General features: G+C 39.8%; 1 protein-coding gene across 3 annotated transcripts in view; it reads left to right on the top strand.

The window, feature by feature from the left end:
- The window catches only part of LOC139126642 (ABC-type oligopeptide transporter ABCB9-like), a 30,254-nt gene extending 13,185 nt beyond the window's left edge, over nt 1-17,069 (top strand). The window contains exons 1-3 of one of the 3 annotated variants that reach the window (XM_070692703.1): nt 13,455-14,153; nt 14,951-15,798; nt 16,633-16,845. In XM_070692703.1, coding sequence (XP_070548804.1) covers nt 15,114-15,798; nt 16,633-16,751 — 804 coding nt within the window. In that variant the 5' untranslated portion in view covers nt 13,455-14,153; nt 14,951-15,113 and the 3' untranslated portion in view covers nt 16,752-16,845. Of the gene's footprint in view, nt 1-13,454; nt 14,154-14,950; nt 15,799-16,632 lie in introns of those variants that run through there. The other 2 variants (XM_070692704.1, XM_070692702.1) reach the window with 2 other exon arrangements.
- Nucleotides 17,070-18,008: the final 939 nt, after the last annotated feature.

Here is an 18,008-nt window from a genome sequence, read left to right on the forward strand (position 1 = left end):
TTATGTGTTGTTACTGTTGACATCGTGACATATTTCCTACGTTGGGTCGCGTCTGACGTGTGTCTATTGCATCTCCCCAAGGTGACTGGAAACCGTATTTTGTGAGTTTGAAGCCAATTGAAAACACTATTTTTTAACTTCAATAAACCGGGCATGAAACTTTTATCTCAATACTTTGTGGTTTATTTCTATCTGAAGACTGCTTTTGGTATGCTTGTCAAAATATGTGATCCAACTTTGAAAACAGATTGACTAACACAGTATGACTGCGAGACACGATTAAATCAAGGCTGTGTCGATGTCACGAAATGTGTACGACGGTGTACAGCGGCATGTCTGGTAGGTATCAATGAGTCGGAGAGCCCGCGTACCTGGTCCGCTAGGCTCAACTATACTGTGAAGATCAGTGGAGATACATGAATCACCTGACTCTATTACAAAATTAGTAATCCTGCGATACAAACAAATATGGTCAAGAGAAAAAAAACTTTCACAGATCGTTTTGTTGGTCTTTCAACAAGGAATGAAGGTTCAAGGAACTAACGCAGCGCGAATATCAGTAGTTATTTCCGGAACGCGGGAAGGCCGTTTGCTGTGCCAGTACCGTCTGATAACTTTAGAGAAGCAGATCAAAACTCCAGCAACGATGATTATATTCAGGTACATCACGGACAAAATGGCCCCGGGCCACTACAGCTGCAGGGAAGGTGATGATGACTAATTGTACCGATAAACTTCCGACACAAATAGCGTGTATGTTCTGTGCATACAGTAGTGTAGGTTTATTTTACGTCCATGACACAATGGACAACAACAAGGGAAATAAATAATCGTGGTTTCATCTCGTTGTTTTTTATTACATAAAAGTCAAAAATGATTTTTTAAGCGTTTTTAAAACAATGCGAATGGGCATACGCAAGACATTTTAGTGCGATGCTGAGTTCAACATGGCGCGTATACTGGGTGCTCTCTTCTCGTTACCCAGGCTTGTTAGTCAGACTCGTATCGGCATCTGATGACAGACAAGAGTTATGAATTTGAGTTTCACACAGCCGCTTTCAGAATATTTCGTTTGGGCATATTTATCGTAAAATCGAAGGCCTAAATGATTCTTATTACTACCTATCTGTGTTTCCCACTCGTGAAGGCTCGGGTGAACCTGGGTCTGAAGGTATTTTGTCGCTTGGCCCATTGATCCGCAGGTTGGGGATATACTCGCACCTCGCTGGCTCAAAACCTATTTCCTGAACAAAAGTCATGTACCGTAGAGCCCAAGACTCCCCATTATCATCTGAATCATACACTCCGAGTCCAAAAACTATCTCTTCATTCGCGCTCGCCGATTTTAAATTTGACGCCATTGTTGCTTGTGTATGTACAGCAGGAGGCATAGACTGATTTGCACAACGATTGCCTCACGTGACGTCACAGGTGAGTGCATGGTTCAAACAGAGATTTTTTTCTCAAGCCGTGAATTTATGGCAAGATTGCTATTTATCAACAGAAATGAATAAAATGACACCAGCATTTGACACATGACTCCACTAAGAGTTTATAGTAAAAAAATAAAAAAATATTTTTTCAGAGGTAATATATGGACTTTAAAGAAGTGAATGATTACAGTGAGTTATGTGATTTGTTACTGAAACGGTTTTCGACATGTGGTTTAGAGGACGAGTTCCGCCTCCAAGCTAAGACAATTGTTAGAAAGAAGGATCAATCTCTGAAAGATTTGGCACATGAAATACGACAAATTATAATTAAAGCATATCCCAGTGCATCAGGCGATTGTCTTGAACGGTTGTGTATTGATCACTTGTTTCAGGCTGTCGGCGATGATTCTCTGCAAAGAAAAATAAATGAAGCGGGGAGTTTGAAAGGTGCGACATTGGACTCCGTTGTGCATGAAGCCCAGTGTGAAGAGAGTTATCAGAAATTTCGTAAGGCAAAAACACGTCCGTCTATACAGTCTGGTCAGATGATGTGTCACATTGCGATGAAGGCAAAGTCAATGATACAGGCTTACAGGGACTGCTATTGCATGTGCTGGATAGGTTAGAGCGCGTGGAGACTGCAATTCAATCGAGCAGTATAAATAATGCAAAATTTCGAGATCCAAATAAGAAAACTTTATGTTGGTGTTGCGGTAAGGAAGGGCATCGTAAGCAGAATTGCCCTCAACGCCAGCAGGAGCAAACTGAAGTGAAAAATAAGCGGTTAAACGACCAAGGATTGCGGGAACCGGCCGTCCCCCCATCCAATTAGAACAGTCAGCAAGTCATCTTGGTGGCGAGGCTGGAATAGACCGAGCTGATTATGTAACAACACTAACTAATAAGAAAACTCATTGTAAAACACATAGGAGGAAAAATAAGCGAGGTCAAAATCACACCAAGCGCAACAACAAAACACTGACAATAATGCAGAAATCAAAACTACAGAAGATCATGAGGTCACAGGTCAAGGTCATCAGATTACGATTGAGGAAAATTTGTTAAGTCCACGTCCGGGATTGATTCAAATGCTTTTAATTGATGTAACTATACAGAATGTCACCCAAAAATGCTTAATTGATACGGGATGTACAAATGCAATAGTTGCTAAGGAATTTTTCTACCTCATTCCCGAAAAAGAGCGTCCCAAGCTGATTGATTATGACAATTACCTTACACAGGCTGATGGGTCAAATGTTTCATTATTGGGTCAAATTCGAGTGAAAATTAAAATCGGTACTAAAGAGAGATTTGAATCTATTCTGGTAGCAGAGACATTGGGTGGATCTGCTGGCATCATAGGTATGGACTTACTGCGAAAATTTGATTGTCAACTTGATTTGCGAAAAGGGAAAGTGAGTATCAATGACCAGATACTAGAAACAACACACGAAGATTTGAAACCTTTTTGCTGTCGGTTACAGGCTAATTGGCCACAGTCTATTCCAGCCGGGCATGAGGCTATACTGTTAGCTCAAATGCACAAAAAGCCATGAGTTGGGCAAGTGGGTTTTCATTTATACAGAGGTCAAAGGGTGTCTGATAAATGTGATGATTTTTATCTAAGCAATCTGCAATCTGAGGTCATTGCTATGGTAACACCAAGTTTTGTCGGGGAAACTGGGTTGATGGGTGCCCATTGTCTAAGCAAGCCAGGGAGTAATCTCCATGCAGTTAGAGTAATGAATCTTAGTAGCCAGGACATAGAGGTGAAAAAGGGACAATGTGTTGGTCTATTGAAAATGGATAAAAACACGAATTTTGACATAGAAAATTCCACAATTCAAAATGAGCAGATTACCAGTAAAACAACGCCACTGACCGCAAGAGTAGCCACTGCTAAACAGTGTGAGAAAATGCCAGAGCATGTTAAAGATCTGTATGAGCGAAGCATTGTAAATCTTACTTCTGATGAACAAAAGAAACAAGTGTACGATTTGCTTGTTAAGAATTCGGATGTGTTTAGTAAGGATAGCATGGATACAGGAAAGACTGATATTGTAAAACACCATATCCCTACAACTTCTGAAGTTCCAATCAAGTCTCGTCCATATAGGACACCTCACTGGAAAAAGAAGGAAATAGATAGACAAATTCAGAGTTTTGTGGATAAGGGATTGTTAGAAGAATCGGAAAGTGCGTGGTCTAGTCCTTGTCTATTAGTGGGTAAAAAAGATGGGTCATTACGACTAGTCTGTGACTATAGACGTCTCAATGCTATCACACTTTGCAATGCTCAGCCAATACCCTGAATTCAGGATAAGGCCAAAGTAATTAAATTCTTTGTTTTGCGTCCACTCTAAATGGGAAAAGGTAAGCGTCTAAGTGGCTGAAAAACACACACAAGAAAATTAACACAATGTAATTTGATTGCAGCAAATAACAAATGGTAACAAAATTTTCGTTCAGAAAAGCTAAGCGGTCATGTCCTAAAATTTCCTATTCAAATACACTGTGTGTTTTTCATGGAAACCTTAAAAACCTAGGCGGGTGGGGACGCAAAACAAAGAATTTCATTACTTTGGCCTAATCTTGAAAGTCTGGGAGGAGCAAGGATTTTCAGCTGTTTAGATCTAAATCAGGGATTCTACCAGGTAGAGTTAGAAAAGGACAGTCGGGAAAAATCTGCCATAGTTACACCATCAGGCAGGATTTTACAATGGACCTCAATGCCCATGGGATTGTGTGGAAGTCCGGGGACATTCGAAAAACTCGTTGAAAAGGTTTTTCATGGATTGCAGTGGGAGATCCTACTGTTATACATTGATGACAACATAGTGTACGGATCTTCTGTTCAGGAGGAATTGGAAAGACTACAGATAGTGTTTGATAGGTTGAGAAAAGCTAGTTTGAAATTAAAGGCCAAAAAGCGCATCCAATTTTGCTGTGAAGGTTGACTTCTTGGGGCACACAATTTCCGAAACAGGAGTATCAACAGATCAAAAGAAAATAACATCCATCAAGAGATGGCCTGTGCCCCGGGGGGGGTACTTCCATTACTTGCCAATATGTATACGTGCCGCCCAATGGGGTGGGTATTTCAGCAACTTGGTCTAAAATGGGGGTATCAGTTCACAGTAAACCAGGGTCTAAAATGGTCGATTTTTGAGTGCCACACAAGAACAAATTCCAACTGTCAGTTCCCATCTTCCTGGCACAGGGTTTTGAGCTGCACTCAATAAGCATCGATATCTTTTTGTGTGGCAGGGGAACCATTAAGAGACCCCCTGGCTTTAGCCAAAATAAATGTAGACTTTGTTTTAAAACACTGTCACTAATTGGTCAGAATTCCATATATGGAAGAATTTTTGCCCAATAGAAAATATCGAAACAAAGTGGCTCTACTACTACTCTCATAACAGGTCGACCATGGGAAAAACTAGCAGTGCCTTATTGAAGTACGGCGAGGCTGCTTGTAGTTTGGAATTTTAAAAACTACCAGTTAGACTGTAACTGCAGATAAGTGATAATTTCAGAAGCTGGACAAAACTTTGGTGAGGGTGAAAGATAGTTTTTTTTCACTCAATTTTTTTAGTATTTCCAAAAATGTTTTTGGGAAATCATGGCTTGGCCAGCAACAAAACCGTAAATGCAGTATAGTGGTAAGCTCTGCCGGTAGCTCGGTCACGCCAATGCTTGCTTTTTACCCGATTACATTTTTGCAAATTTTGACACTATGACTTTTGACCTGGGTCAAAGGTCATAAGGTCTAAAATGGGGTCCTAAAATAACGATATTTTAGGTCTAAAATGGGCCCCGGGTTTTTTACGTGCGGCCGCACACCCCTACCACTCCTTAGACCAGGTACCCCCCCCGGGTGCCTGTGCCTAGCAATGTGTCTGAAGTGCGCAGTTTCTTCGGGCTGGCATCATATTACCGGCATTTCATCAGAAATTTTGCAAGCATTGCAAAGCCTTTAAACGAGCTTACTCGCAAACATGCAGTGTTTGTTTGGACTCCTGAATGTCAGGATGCATTTGATGAAACAAAGGAATTACTAACATCAGCCCCGGTGCTAGCCTTTCCATCAGAAGGGGGACAGTTCATTTTAGACACAGATGCGAGTGCAATCGGTATTGGGGCCGTCGCTGTTATCCCAAGAAATTGAAGGGGTGGAACAACCCATCGCCTACGCTAGTCGAGTTCTAAATAAAGCAGAGAAAAATTATTGTGTGACCAGAAAAGAACTTTTGGCTGTTGTAAATTACGTGAAGTATTTCAAACATTATCTCATTGGCAGGCCTGGCATTCACAATTAGAACTGACCATGCTTCACTGGTCTGGTTGCTGAGATTTAAGAATCCTGAAGGACAGTTAGCAAGATGGCTTGAGGTTTTGGGTCAATATAAATTCAAGGTTGTTCATAGACCAGGTAATAAACACCAAAACGCCGATGCGTTGAGCTGCATCCCGGTCATTCAATGCAATCAATGTGGGAGGGAACACCATAGAGTGAATCAGGCAAGTAGTGACAATAATGTAGGAAGCGAAATAGTGACAGGCCTGTGTAGACCAGCAAATCACTTGTCAGTCATGAAAGAATTTCCATCTGATGATAATCATGAGAGTGATGATGCCTCAAAGGTGGTGGAAAAAGAAATTCCGGATGAAATGGCTAACCTGTGTCTTTCCATGGGGGGACGCCCTCAATTTGGGAAAGGAAAGGTGCACCAGAAATCCACAAAACAGCAAGCTGTTGGTGATAGACAGCAGGAGGCTGAGTTCAATTTAAACAGTGATACAGTGATAAACCATGAACCTCTCTGGTCTCGAGAAGACTAGTTATATAAATTGAGAAAAAAGTCAATTGGACGATCTCAGTATAGGACCAATATTTCGATTGGTTGAAGGAGGTCATCCGCGACCCTCATGGGGAGACATTTCTCATAAGTCACCTGCGCTGAAAAGTTACTGGTCTCAGTACGACCAGCTCAGAGTTCCTGACGGTATTCTGTATAAATTGTGGGAGGCTGATGATGGAAAGTTAGTTCGCTGGCTAGTTGTTTTACCCAAGGTTTATATTAATTGGGTTGGTATTGAAAACCTTCCATGAAAGTCGTTTCGGTGGACATGGCGGTATATGCAGTGTTGGCGCTAGGAATTTTTTCATTGTAGCCACAGTCTGTTAGTGTGGCTAAAATAATCAAATTTTTTTTAGTCACAAGCAATTTTTATTAGCCACACCCAACAAATCAATTTCACATACAAATTGCACAAACCCTATTTTCAATAACGTTTGTACTTTATTATCCAAATGTTGGGCCAGGGCTATTGTACATACACTTTAATTCCTCGACAGATAAACTGCTGAGCACATTTTCTGCCAATTTTATAGTTGGAGATAATAGTGACCAGGAGCACAGTAAAACTCCAGGTCCTTTGTGAAAGTTGTCTGTCCTTCAATTAAAAAAAGATGTGTATTAAACAAAAATTGGGTGTAACTTCCTTTCAGATCTGTATTTTATGAATGCTGGTGAATAAATTGACCCCTTTCTTTATAGACAGGGACAAACAAACTTTTGTTTATTTTTAGTCCTTTGGGCCTTTGGCCCAAAGTACTAATGTGATGACGCGGCCTCTGTTGTTGCATACAGTGGGCCGTATGCTGTGGACGCAGGTATCTCGGAAACGCTTCAGTAACTTTTTCTGAAATTTGGTCTGGTGGTCATTTTGGCATGTATCTCAAACGGTCTTTTTTCTTTTTTTGATTGAATCATTTTAAAGTCACTTTTTTAGCTTTTTTGTGAAAACCACTATTTTCAATTTTTCCTCAAAACCACTGATTTGATTATTGTGATATTTGGCATGGGTGTTCGTATAGTTGAAATGCCGTCAGAAATGTTCAAAATTTGGTGATACATGCCTTGTATTATTTTTAAACAATATTTTTATCCATTTTTATTTTATATTTACTTGATTTTGACTCGCTTTCGTTAAAGCTACCGTCTGCGCATGCGCACAACTCTAGGACAAAATCTGAGTTGAGAATCGAATCGGACGCCATCTTGTTTCTCGGTGTGGGCACATTTTTTACTTTGTGAACGTTTCACTGTGCATTTCAATATATTCTATAGTTATGACGTTGACAGTGATGCACTTTTGCGGCTGTCGTGTATTTTTTGGTACGAAAGGCGCCTTTGATCGACTGAAGAATGATGGTACCGGCAGGCATATCAGTTCTACTGAGGAAGTAATCCACTGGCCCGCATAGGTCAGGGACTCACTTAGGGGAGAACCACTTGATTTGTGGGGGGGGGGGGTATGGAGGATTTTGAGAAAAAAATTGTCACCAGGTGAAATAAAAGAAAAAAATAAGCCTGTAATGGCTTGAGAAAAAAAATTCTCATAACAGACAGAAATAAATAAAATGGAATTGTCATAATGCAGTTGAAATGAGCAAAATTTTGGAAATTCATTCTCATGTGTTCTTTGCTAGCATGCTGCCATAGGCAGCGCAAATGTTTTTACCACAAGCAATTCTCATGTGTTTTTTTTCCCCAGCACTTATGATATAAGCATTCACTACTTTACACCTCAGTGCACTCGATGTTTTCCTTCCCTTTTCTGACCCAAGAAATCATATTTCTGGATTTCTGTTGCAATATCTCAATGGTACAGGCAATATCTAGATGGGACTATTTGACTTCTGTACATTGTGAAAATTGAAAACACAAGACAGGAGTCAATGAACTAGTGTAAACACCAATATATTATTCTCTCAACATAAATATGTTAGAAAGATTACAAGTTGTCAAAGAAAAATTGAGGAACAACAAATATAATGAAATACAAATGTGTGAGCCTTGTTTCTCTGACCACAAAAGATAACATCTCCCCTGAGAACTTAAAAGGAATTGACTGTTATAAAGAAAAGCAGGTATAGTACTGATCACTGTTGATTTGCCAAAAAGTGTTCTATAATTTAAAGTTGTATATATACTAGACTTTCCATTTTGTTTTCATTCGTTGGAATGTAAAATGAATATATAAAACCATCCTGTGATATGTGAAACACTGGCTTAAATTTGAAAAATTGCACTGCTACTCCATTTGATAAAAAAATTGATGCAGGTGTGACAGTTGAAATTAAAAAATGCTGTCTCTCTGACAAAAAAGTTCCCATACCCACTTCCTGCATACCCCCCCCCCGAAATCAAATGGATCTCTCCTTAATATGCGCATGCACATATAACAAGTTAGTGTTGTATTGCAAGGTTGAAAAATCAAACCGACGCTGTCTTGTTTCTCGGTCTTGTGCGAATTTTGACGTTTTGAAGCTTTTAGCATTTATTTGATGATATTTTGTAAATATGAAGTTCACGGTGATTGTATTTTTGTTGCTGTCATGTATTTTTTTGGCACGAAACGCTTCTTCGTTACCGGCGAATCCATTGCTTTAGCGAGGCAATAGCGTTGATCGCGATTTCGGGTTTGTTACTAAATATAGCTGCACGCGCGCGACTTTCGGACAAACATACTGAAATTCGGACAAATTTTGTCGTTGTATGCGCGGCTGTTGTTGCAGCTTGTAGTCTCAGTCATCAATTCATACGAATAAGTGTGACGCTAAATAGCCTTTCTAACACTCGCAGGTTTTATTTTCGTCGTTTATGCGGAAAATGCGGACAAATGTTTATTTATGCATATTAATGAGAGAGAACAGTGACGTCATTTGCAATCAGCGCTATCCCACCGGCGGCCCGTTAGTAATAGCTGGGTGAGAGCATGGAGGTGAGAGCGAGAGGTGAGAGCGAGAGAATTCGCTCTGTCCTTCTACCTCCATGTCATAACAAACTAGCGTCGTTTTATGTTGATGTACTGTCCTTTCGACACAGCGATAACCTTAAGTTTTCTGTTGCTTATTTTGGGTAATTTCGACAGTTGTGCATTGATTTTGACATCATTGTTGAAGACAGAGTGTGCTTTAGACTGTCGACAGTCCTCGTGCCTTCTTTTGACCGGATCCGGAGTCACTTGCGGTAGTAATCCAACGTAGGCGATCGAGCGCCGAAGCATCATTGTTGAAGACAGTGTGTGCTTTAGACTGTCGACAGTCCTCGTGCCTTCTTTTGACCGGATCCGGAGTCACTTGCGGTAGTAATCCAACGTAGGCGATCGAGCGCCGAAGGCGCAAGGTCGAGTGCCGAAGGCACGAGCTTGTATAAATACCGAAAGCTACGCGAGACCAAGCAGTACAAGCGACTGGCGAGAGTCTATGTGTGCTTATGTTGACCGATTTACGCGCACTTCAGAATCACGGCATAATCCGACATGGTAATTTGGCATGATCATCAGATCATACATGATCCGAGATTGCACTTTAGCAAGGTCACGATAACTAATGTTGTTTGTTTCACTGTGGTTTAATACCTATAGGGCCTATTTCCACTAAAAGACTATTAGAATTTCCTCCTGGCTACTTTGAAATCGTGCACTGGCATGCATGTAGTTGTCAACATCACTATGCTTGAATGTAGTAGACTCTTACTATGAATATATCGACTGTCACTGCATATTGCATATGCGTGCAAGTCACTCCATATCATATCAAAAAATGTAGTATTGCGACGTTTGAGCTGCCACAAGCCAGAATTTACAGTTTATGAGAAAGTTATCTTACATGTAAAACTCAGTTCTACTGTGAACAAAATGCAAGCTATGTTGCTTAACTATGGTGAATAACATAATATTTTGTACCTATCACCGTGTCAGAAAATCAGAAGGAAACAACCACTCAGACAAACTCTGGTCAGGATGATACTGTCCAATTTTAATATGTCTCTCGGCACACACTAGATACTCATGACTGTAAAACAACATTTCCATATAATTGTATATTCAGTTTTTATATTTAGTTTGCTTTTCACCATATTCTATGTCCTTCCCTGCACTACATAATTCAAAATTAAATATTGTTTTTGGCCTATACATACTTGAGGGGTAAGCTTATTTAGTCTCATACATTAAAGATGCACTGTTGACCTTCAGAGTCCAAACTTTTTATCATTGTATTGTAGATAGGTGTACACTCCAAATACTAAGTACAAGTGTGGTGAGTGTAACAAGCAAATGTTTTTTAGTCAATGGCCCAAATTTATTTTCTATTTGATGGACAATAAATACATGTGTAATCAATGCCAACAATCCAGTTTAAGTAATTTGGTTTAGATTAGCCATTGTCCATTATATTACAATAGTTTGTGGCTAAATTTTCTCCCCTTCTGTATCATATAAGTTCACCGTTTCCTGTTTTAGATATTGTTGATCCTGTTGAGTTCCATCTCTTATTCTCGATTCACTTTCACATTAACTTTCATTTATGTCCAAACAATTTGACTTTTTGCCAGATTTCACATTTATGGCAAATAATAAACAGTAAGGAGGCACAAAGGACGTCGGTGCCCCCGGGCCCCATGTTAACTTTTATTATGACACAAACAACAAATAGGTCTGCTAGAGTTCTTGGAACAAAACTTGCACAACATGTCATGAAAAAATCATCAAAGTCTAATCATTGGCCATAATTATTCCTCTTTTTTATTTTTTACAAGATTTAAAAACTGCTGTATATACCGCTATCTGGTGATCTTCACAAAATTACAGTGATTGCCTGACTATGCAAGGCATTTTCCAAAAAGTATCAAAGAAAACTATTGGTATTAAAAAATTGCTTGGGTTTTAAGACTTAAGTCAGTGAAAAATCAAAAGAGCAGTTCAACTGTACGACAAATCTAAGATCAACCGACTCATCTGTAGTCTCACATTTTATACTTTAATGCACAGACAAAAACCTTGCTGTAATTTGTTCGACCATGGTCTAGGACCGTGGTTCGTCTGTCTGTGTTCTCTTCATGGTGGTTTTCTTATTTCCTTACTTTTTGTAAATTAGAAGCTATTTTAAACCTAGTTACTTTCCCAACTGAGAACAATCAATAAACTCTTTGTAGTTTGCAACCGTAGCTGCCCGCAAGCCGCATCGAATCGTACCGCGCATTCATAACACATTTGCATTGTTTGGGTGTCTCGAAACTACCCAAACCGTACACGGACCCAGGGTATACAAACAGGGGATCTTGAAACTTTTTCGCGCCTGCTCATTTTCGCCCTGGGCAAAGTCCAACGCCATCACTTCAGTCTCACGATCAAGAACTCTGCCGTCAATCCCCGGGCGTCGATCATCGGTCGTCGACGTACAACAGAGCAACGAATTATTTTGTTCAAAGACTAGATATTTGAATGACTGAATATTTCGATAATTTGACTGATCTAAGGGTTATTTTGATTCGTTAAAAGTGACAGAACCGGCGTGATTAACGAATACGCGTTGTGCTGCTATGCTGGCGTGAACTCAAGTTACCCTTCACGCTTGCACCCTGATGCGACATACGTCATGTACGTGGTTAAATGTTTTGTACGATGCTTGCAGCATTTATGCTGAAAATTTTTGATAGCGGAAAATAACGTACACTTATTTAGAAAAACGACTAGTTGTTAGAATAGTGGGCTACATAAATAATCCATTACATATTTTGGATCGATCACAATGAATACCCGCATGTCGAAATTCTTGGTCCTTCGGGAAAACAGTCGGTCTGGGATCGCAGGACTGACGCGACTTTCGAAGACAACGTCTTGGGTCAATGATCCCAACATGGCACCCATTCACGAGCTTTCGCCACGCATGGCGAAGGCGTAGCAATTTTTTTCCGCCACAACGGACATTTATTCGCTATTTGCGACTGTGGCGAACGTTAGCGCGAACCCTGATATAAGACATACTCTTGCTAAGGTTCTACTCAAATACTATTGGTACGGGATGTCAGTGGACGTCCGTGCTCATGTTCAGGTATGTGACACCTGTGCAAAAGCTAAGTCATACGTAGTAGGTGCCCCGATGGAGAGAATCGCTATCAATGGCCCTTTCCATATATCTGATAAGGGAAATACCAAGATTTTAGTAGTGGGTGATTATTTCTCAAAGTGGATGGAGGCCTACCCCCTACCTAGTGAGGAAGCAATTACTGTCGCAAAGCATTATTAGACAATTTTCTCAGTAGATTTGGCATGCCCTTGGAATGCCATCGTGACCTCGGCCGGACCTTTGTTTCTAACGTTTTTAAGGAGGTATGTGAACTGTTAGGGGTACACAAAACCTACACAACATCAGAGTGATGGCCAAGTGGAACGTTTTAATCGTACTTTGGTCCAATACATTAAATCCTATATGGACCCACAAAAACATCAAACCGACATGAGGGGGACGTACAAAGTACTATGGAGGGTAACAGTCCAACCCAAGAGGAGGACGTGCAAATTGTTAACAGTCCAATCCAAGAGGGGGACGTGCAAATTGATGTAACTGACACGGACAATAGGGAAGGCATGACCTGGGGAGATCAGGTAGAATTAGCTGCTGAAACAGACCAGCAAACTGACCAACCTGTTGAACCAGTGAGACAGGCGTCAGTTTCAAATGGTCAACATTACCACCAGCTCTTAGAAGCAGCTGATTCTCGCTTCCACCTTGACCGAGTGCGGAATAAACTTTGTGGTCAAAACTGCCCTTCCACAGCATGGGAATTGACCGAATGGCCAAGTGGCCGTAAGGCAGAATTCCCAGTTAAAGTCATTGGGGGCGTAGAAGTTTATTGTGACCCAGGGTATTTTCAATCAAACTTGGAGCGACCTAGGGAGTGGAAAATTGCAGTAGGGGAAAGCCCCTAGTGCTGATGAGCAAGCTTAGTATATAAGACCCTGAAGCAGTATGTCTCATCATCACAAGTTTCAGCCCTGGGAGAAGTGGGCCTGGACCGAACAGAGCCAGCAAAGTTCTGGAGCGTCCAAGAAAGGGTCCTGGCTCGTGCACTCGCTATGTGTGTGTCAGAGAAGCCCTTAATTCTGCACATTAGGGGGCCCCATGGGGATCACTATGGGTCAGATGTCCATTATAAGGCCCTCCAAATGGTAAAGGAATGGTGTTCGCCACGGCAACGCATACATATCCACAACTTTACAGGTACCATCAACACAGTAAGGCTAGTGGACAAAAGCTTTCAAAAACTGCTACTTCGGGTTTTCCATCGTAACGGCCAATTTTGATCAATGGCAACGAAGAGCATTGAAAGAAGTGCCCAGTGATCGGTTATTGATAGAAACCGATTCTCCGTATCTCTGGGGCACTACCATCAGCACCCCAGCCTTAATAGGGGATGTTGCCGTAGCTGTTGCCAAGACAAGGGGGACTGATTTGGTGCGCCTCCTTAAGGCAACAGTTAACAATACCAGGCGAATTTATCACTAGGGATGGTTTTATATCTTGCCAGTAACATTGCTAGCTGGCAGCCATTTTAAATGTCAAGGTCTAGCCAGTTACATTGCTAGCTGGCGGCCTTGTAAAATTAGCATCTCAGTCTTCTAGATCCCTAGAATAACCATTCCTGCAAAAAATAAAAGAGAGGAGACTGTAGTGAAATGCGGGCTTTCGGCCATTGGTGGCGCCCTCCTGCACAGGTGCTGCACCGCCGTTGTATTCGTGGAATGCCTCGCATGTACATTACGCATTTCCTCTCGCTCAAACAGCAGAACGATACCAACCGCCAAAGCGAGCAGACGTCTCTACGTAAAGCCTTCTGCGGAATCAACCAGTGCAACAAAGACTTGGTAAGTCTACTGAGTTTATACACTGGGTAACACGTATACTACGCGGCGGCCGCTATGTATCACTCCACTCGTAACTGTGGTTTTACCGGCATTTCTCAATTTCACACAAAGCATCGTTATCACAAGCATATAACTAGAAGATAACTAAATTCTGCCAACGTTAAGGGCGCTTATGTGATTTATGGGCAAATATAATTTGTTGCTTGTAAAAGACAGATTTCAATATTGTCGGTCCGTCCGTTCTGCAGCACCGGGTTGCAGACAGACATTCAAAGACCAAAATATTTTTGTACTGTACATGTCAACAAAGATTGACGCAGTGTTTTCCAGCCGCAAAACGAAGTCGCACATGGGCAGTCAACATTTGATTAAGATCTTCACCCACAATCACCCATTATAAGAATAATATGCTGTTTTAGAGTTGCCCGTTGCGTAAATTCAGTGCATTTAAGCTTCAACAACAGATTTGCAATTCAAATTAATGTATTTCAGTTGATAGCCTTTACATTCAGCAGGGGTGCCTCAGCTAGTTTACGCAGAAAAATTGATACCAATATTTTAAACTTTTTAAAACACACTATGGAAATGAAAGTTGCACAAAATTGTTCTTTCTTGTAAAATACGAGAATATTTTTCAAATATATTTATGGGAGCATTTTTGTACTAGTCTAACTAGACTTCATCACAAACAAAAATCAATTTTGCAATGTGGTGCATTAATTCAGACGGGTCGAGGGAGTACACACATAATGTTATTTTAATTTTATCGGGTTTGTTGGTGTTTTTATTTCTTGCAGGTTTGTGTTTGCTTTTGAAGTTAACCAACTCTCGAAGTTTTACATTTTCTGTATCTGTGTGCATCATGTCATGAGGCCATCTACACTGGAACTTTAGTTGGAGTTGCAAGAGCTCGTGAATGACAGCAAATGAATCAGAATTTGATGAAGAATCTTCATTACCATGGCTTGTAGTTGCCTGCTTCTCCTAGCTTTTGTATTGAGTCTGCTTGATGTTGGCATCACAACTGTACTCTTTGTACATGGTGACCAGTTTCATAAATTTGTGACAGAAGTATACCAATTTTCATACAAAGATTGCTTTGTAGATATTTGGTTTCTGTCACCACTACGGTTCTCTATTATATTTGGTGCTTGCATTGGGGTACATTGCAATGGCCGCAATGCAGTTCCCAGACTTCAAAACTCCAAAAATTATATTCTCACTATTGGAGGTTTGATGTTTCTGTATCTCATCATAAAGTTACTAATTTATTCTAAGTTGGATAAAAAACTCAATGAACCATGGTTCTGGGGCCTGTTTGCCTGGACAACAGTGGCTGCCCTACTACCATATGCATGTTGGAGAATTCTGAGTAGGATTAAACCAAAGACGTTGAATCTTCACATCAATGCAGAGGATGGTACCTTTCATGAGAATGAAAAGTTGCTCCACAATCATGTTGGTGATGATGCAGATTTGAAGGGTTATGACAGTGTTAGTAACAGTGATGATGGTTCTAAAGATGGCAAAGACCAAAAGAAGAAAAAACTACAGACAGGAAGTTTACTCAGACTGCTGTCATATTCAGCTCCTGATTGGTGTTTTTTGCTGAGTGGTATTCTAGCTCTGCTTGCAACTTCTGCAGGTCAGTATTTTGTCACTTCCACAAACGTATTTCAAAACATTTTGAACAAAATTTGTTTCCAAAAGTTCCAGGTTGTTTATTTACAATTACTAGTATCATACATCTACTGATGAATTTTCAAAGATTGATGTTCTATTTGCCACTCCCAAATCATGTTAGGATGTGGGACGTTAAACTTTTCAACACAGCCTAGGTCTGTGTAATGTCCCAATTGCTATTGCTCATAATGGAATTTTAAGTCCAGACCAGAATCCCACACAATGCATTGTTTTGCACTGCTAAAATACAAATTGTATTTCAATAACTCCATGGAGAAGAGAAAGAAATTGTACTTGTTTTCAGGAATCACAATCAAAAGTGCAGCTATTGCCCTTTTACACCAGAGCTAGGTATCACTACCAGTGCTTTTACAAACTGCAACCTAGAAAGGCTACCTAGCATGTAAATTGAATTTTTAGTCTGTCAATCAAAATATTCTAAAATAGATATATTTCAATCTATTGAATGTTTTCAAAACACTGAATTTGAAGAGTACTAGTATGTCGGCTCACAGTATTAATTGATTGAATTTTTTTGCTAGATTGATTGTCTGGTATAATAGCCATTCCTTTTGTCATTATTACAACAGAATATAAGTATATTTCAATAACTTCATCTGTCAAACCTCTTATTGTGATTACCCAGGTCTAAAAATATACTTTAATTATGGTTTATTATAGGAAAATGTCCAGGAAGTTTGATAATTTACCTGGCTGCTGAAATTTACCGGTATTTATTATCTGAATTAATTCTCCATTTGTGGTAACTTTGATTGCCTTACTTTTGTTTATACAGGTGAAATATTTCTACCAATGTTCACTGGTCAAGTTGTGGATGGCATTGTTGTCGAACATTCATACAAGAAATTTACAGATGCTATAATTATCATGTCTTTAATTTCTGTTGGAATGTAAGTAATATTCAAAGTTATGAAGAATTATCAAATATATGTATGGTATAATGGTATAAAAAGGATGTGTAGGAGGTGACAGAGCATGAGATACATAGAATCAGAAAAAATAGAGTCAATGACACTGTAGCTCCCATCCTGGACTATTTAGTGTTTGTTCTCTGGTCAGATATTTCAACATGTGTGAAAGGGATAAAGTGCATGAAGTGAAAATACTTAAATGTAATGTACTGGAGACAGTAATGTTTAATTTATTTATTCAGAATATAAAATGGAAAAAATACAGAATTAGAAATATCGAATACTGTGATACAACCATTAACTCAACAAGTCATTGACAATGACATAGTCCCCACTTGTAACAGGAGTATTAGTCTTGATGGGGCAGGGAAATGTGGTCATTAAGAAGTATCACTGGAGTGTATATGTTGAGATCTATGGGCACATAGGTCTATGTCGTTGTTCCCAATTTGAAACACATGAGGCATGTCTAAGTTATGGTTCTAAATCAGGAAAAAAGATCAGACGTCTAGCAGTATTGGCCAGCCAAGAAATACATATGCGCATAATAAATGAGGTACAAGATGTGACATCTTAAGGTCTAATATCCTATCAAAATTGGAGGGTATAGAACTTGTGGTTACTGAGATATGCATATATATGTATAATCAAGGTCAAAGGTCATCGAGGTCACATGACATTTTGAAAAAAAAATTATATTGCTAATTAATCCCTATATGCCAAAAAATCAGACCTCAAGCTCTATTCGCTTGCCCAGAATTAGATGTGCGCAAAATTAATGAGGTAAAGCGTGTATTGTCATAAGGTCTCCCATCCTACAAAATACCAAGGACATAGCACTTCTGGTTACTTATTTATTGACGTAAACATATATTTTAGGTAAAAGGTCACCGAGGTCACATGACATTTGGTCAAAAAATTTCTCTCCTATAGCTATCCCTATATACCTAAAATCAGACATCCAGCTCTATTGGCTTGCTCAGAATGAGATATGTGCATAATTAATGAGGTACAGTATGTGGTGTCATAAGGTGTCCAATCATACCAAGGGTGTAGCACTTGTGGTTACTGAGTTATGGACAAATATGTATATTTGAGGTCAAAGGCCACCTAGGTCACGTAACATTTTGTCAAAAAAATTGTATTGCTAAGTTATCTCTATATACCAAAAATCAAACCTCTTGCTCTATTGGCTCGCTCAAAATTAGATATGTGCATAATGAATGAGGTACAATATGTG

The sequence above is a fragment of the Ptychodera flava genome, unplaced genomic scaffold (genome assembly GCF_041260155.1).
Source record: "Ptychodera flava strain L36383 unplaced genomic scaffold, AS_Pfla_20210202 Scaffold_112__1_contigs__length_238456_pilon, whole genome shotgun sequence".
Taxonomy (NCBI): Eukaryota; Metazoa; Hemichordata; class Enteropneusta; family Ptychoderidae; genus Ptychodera; species Ptychodera flava.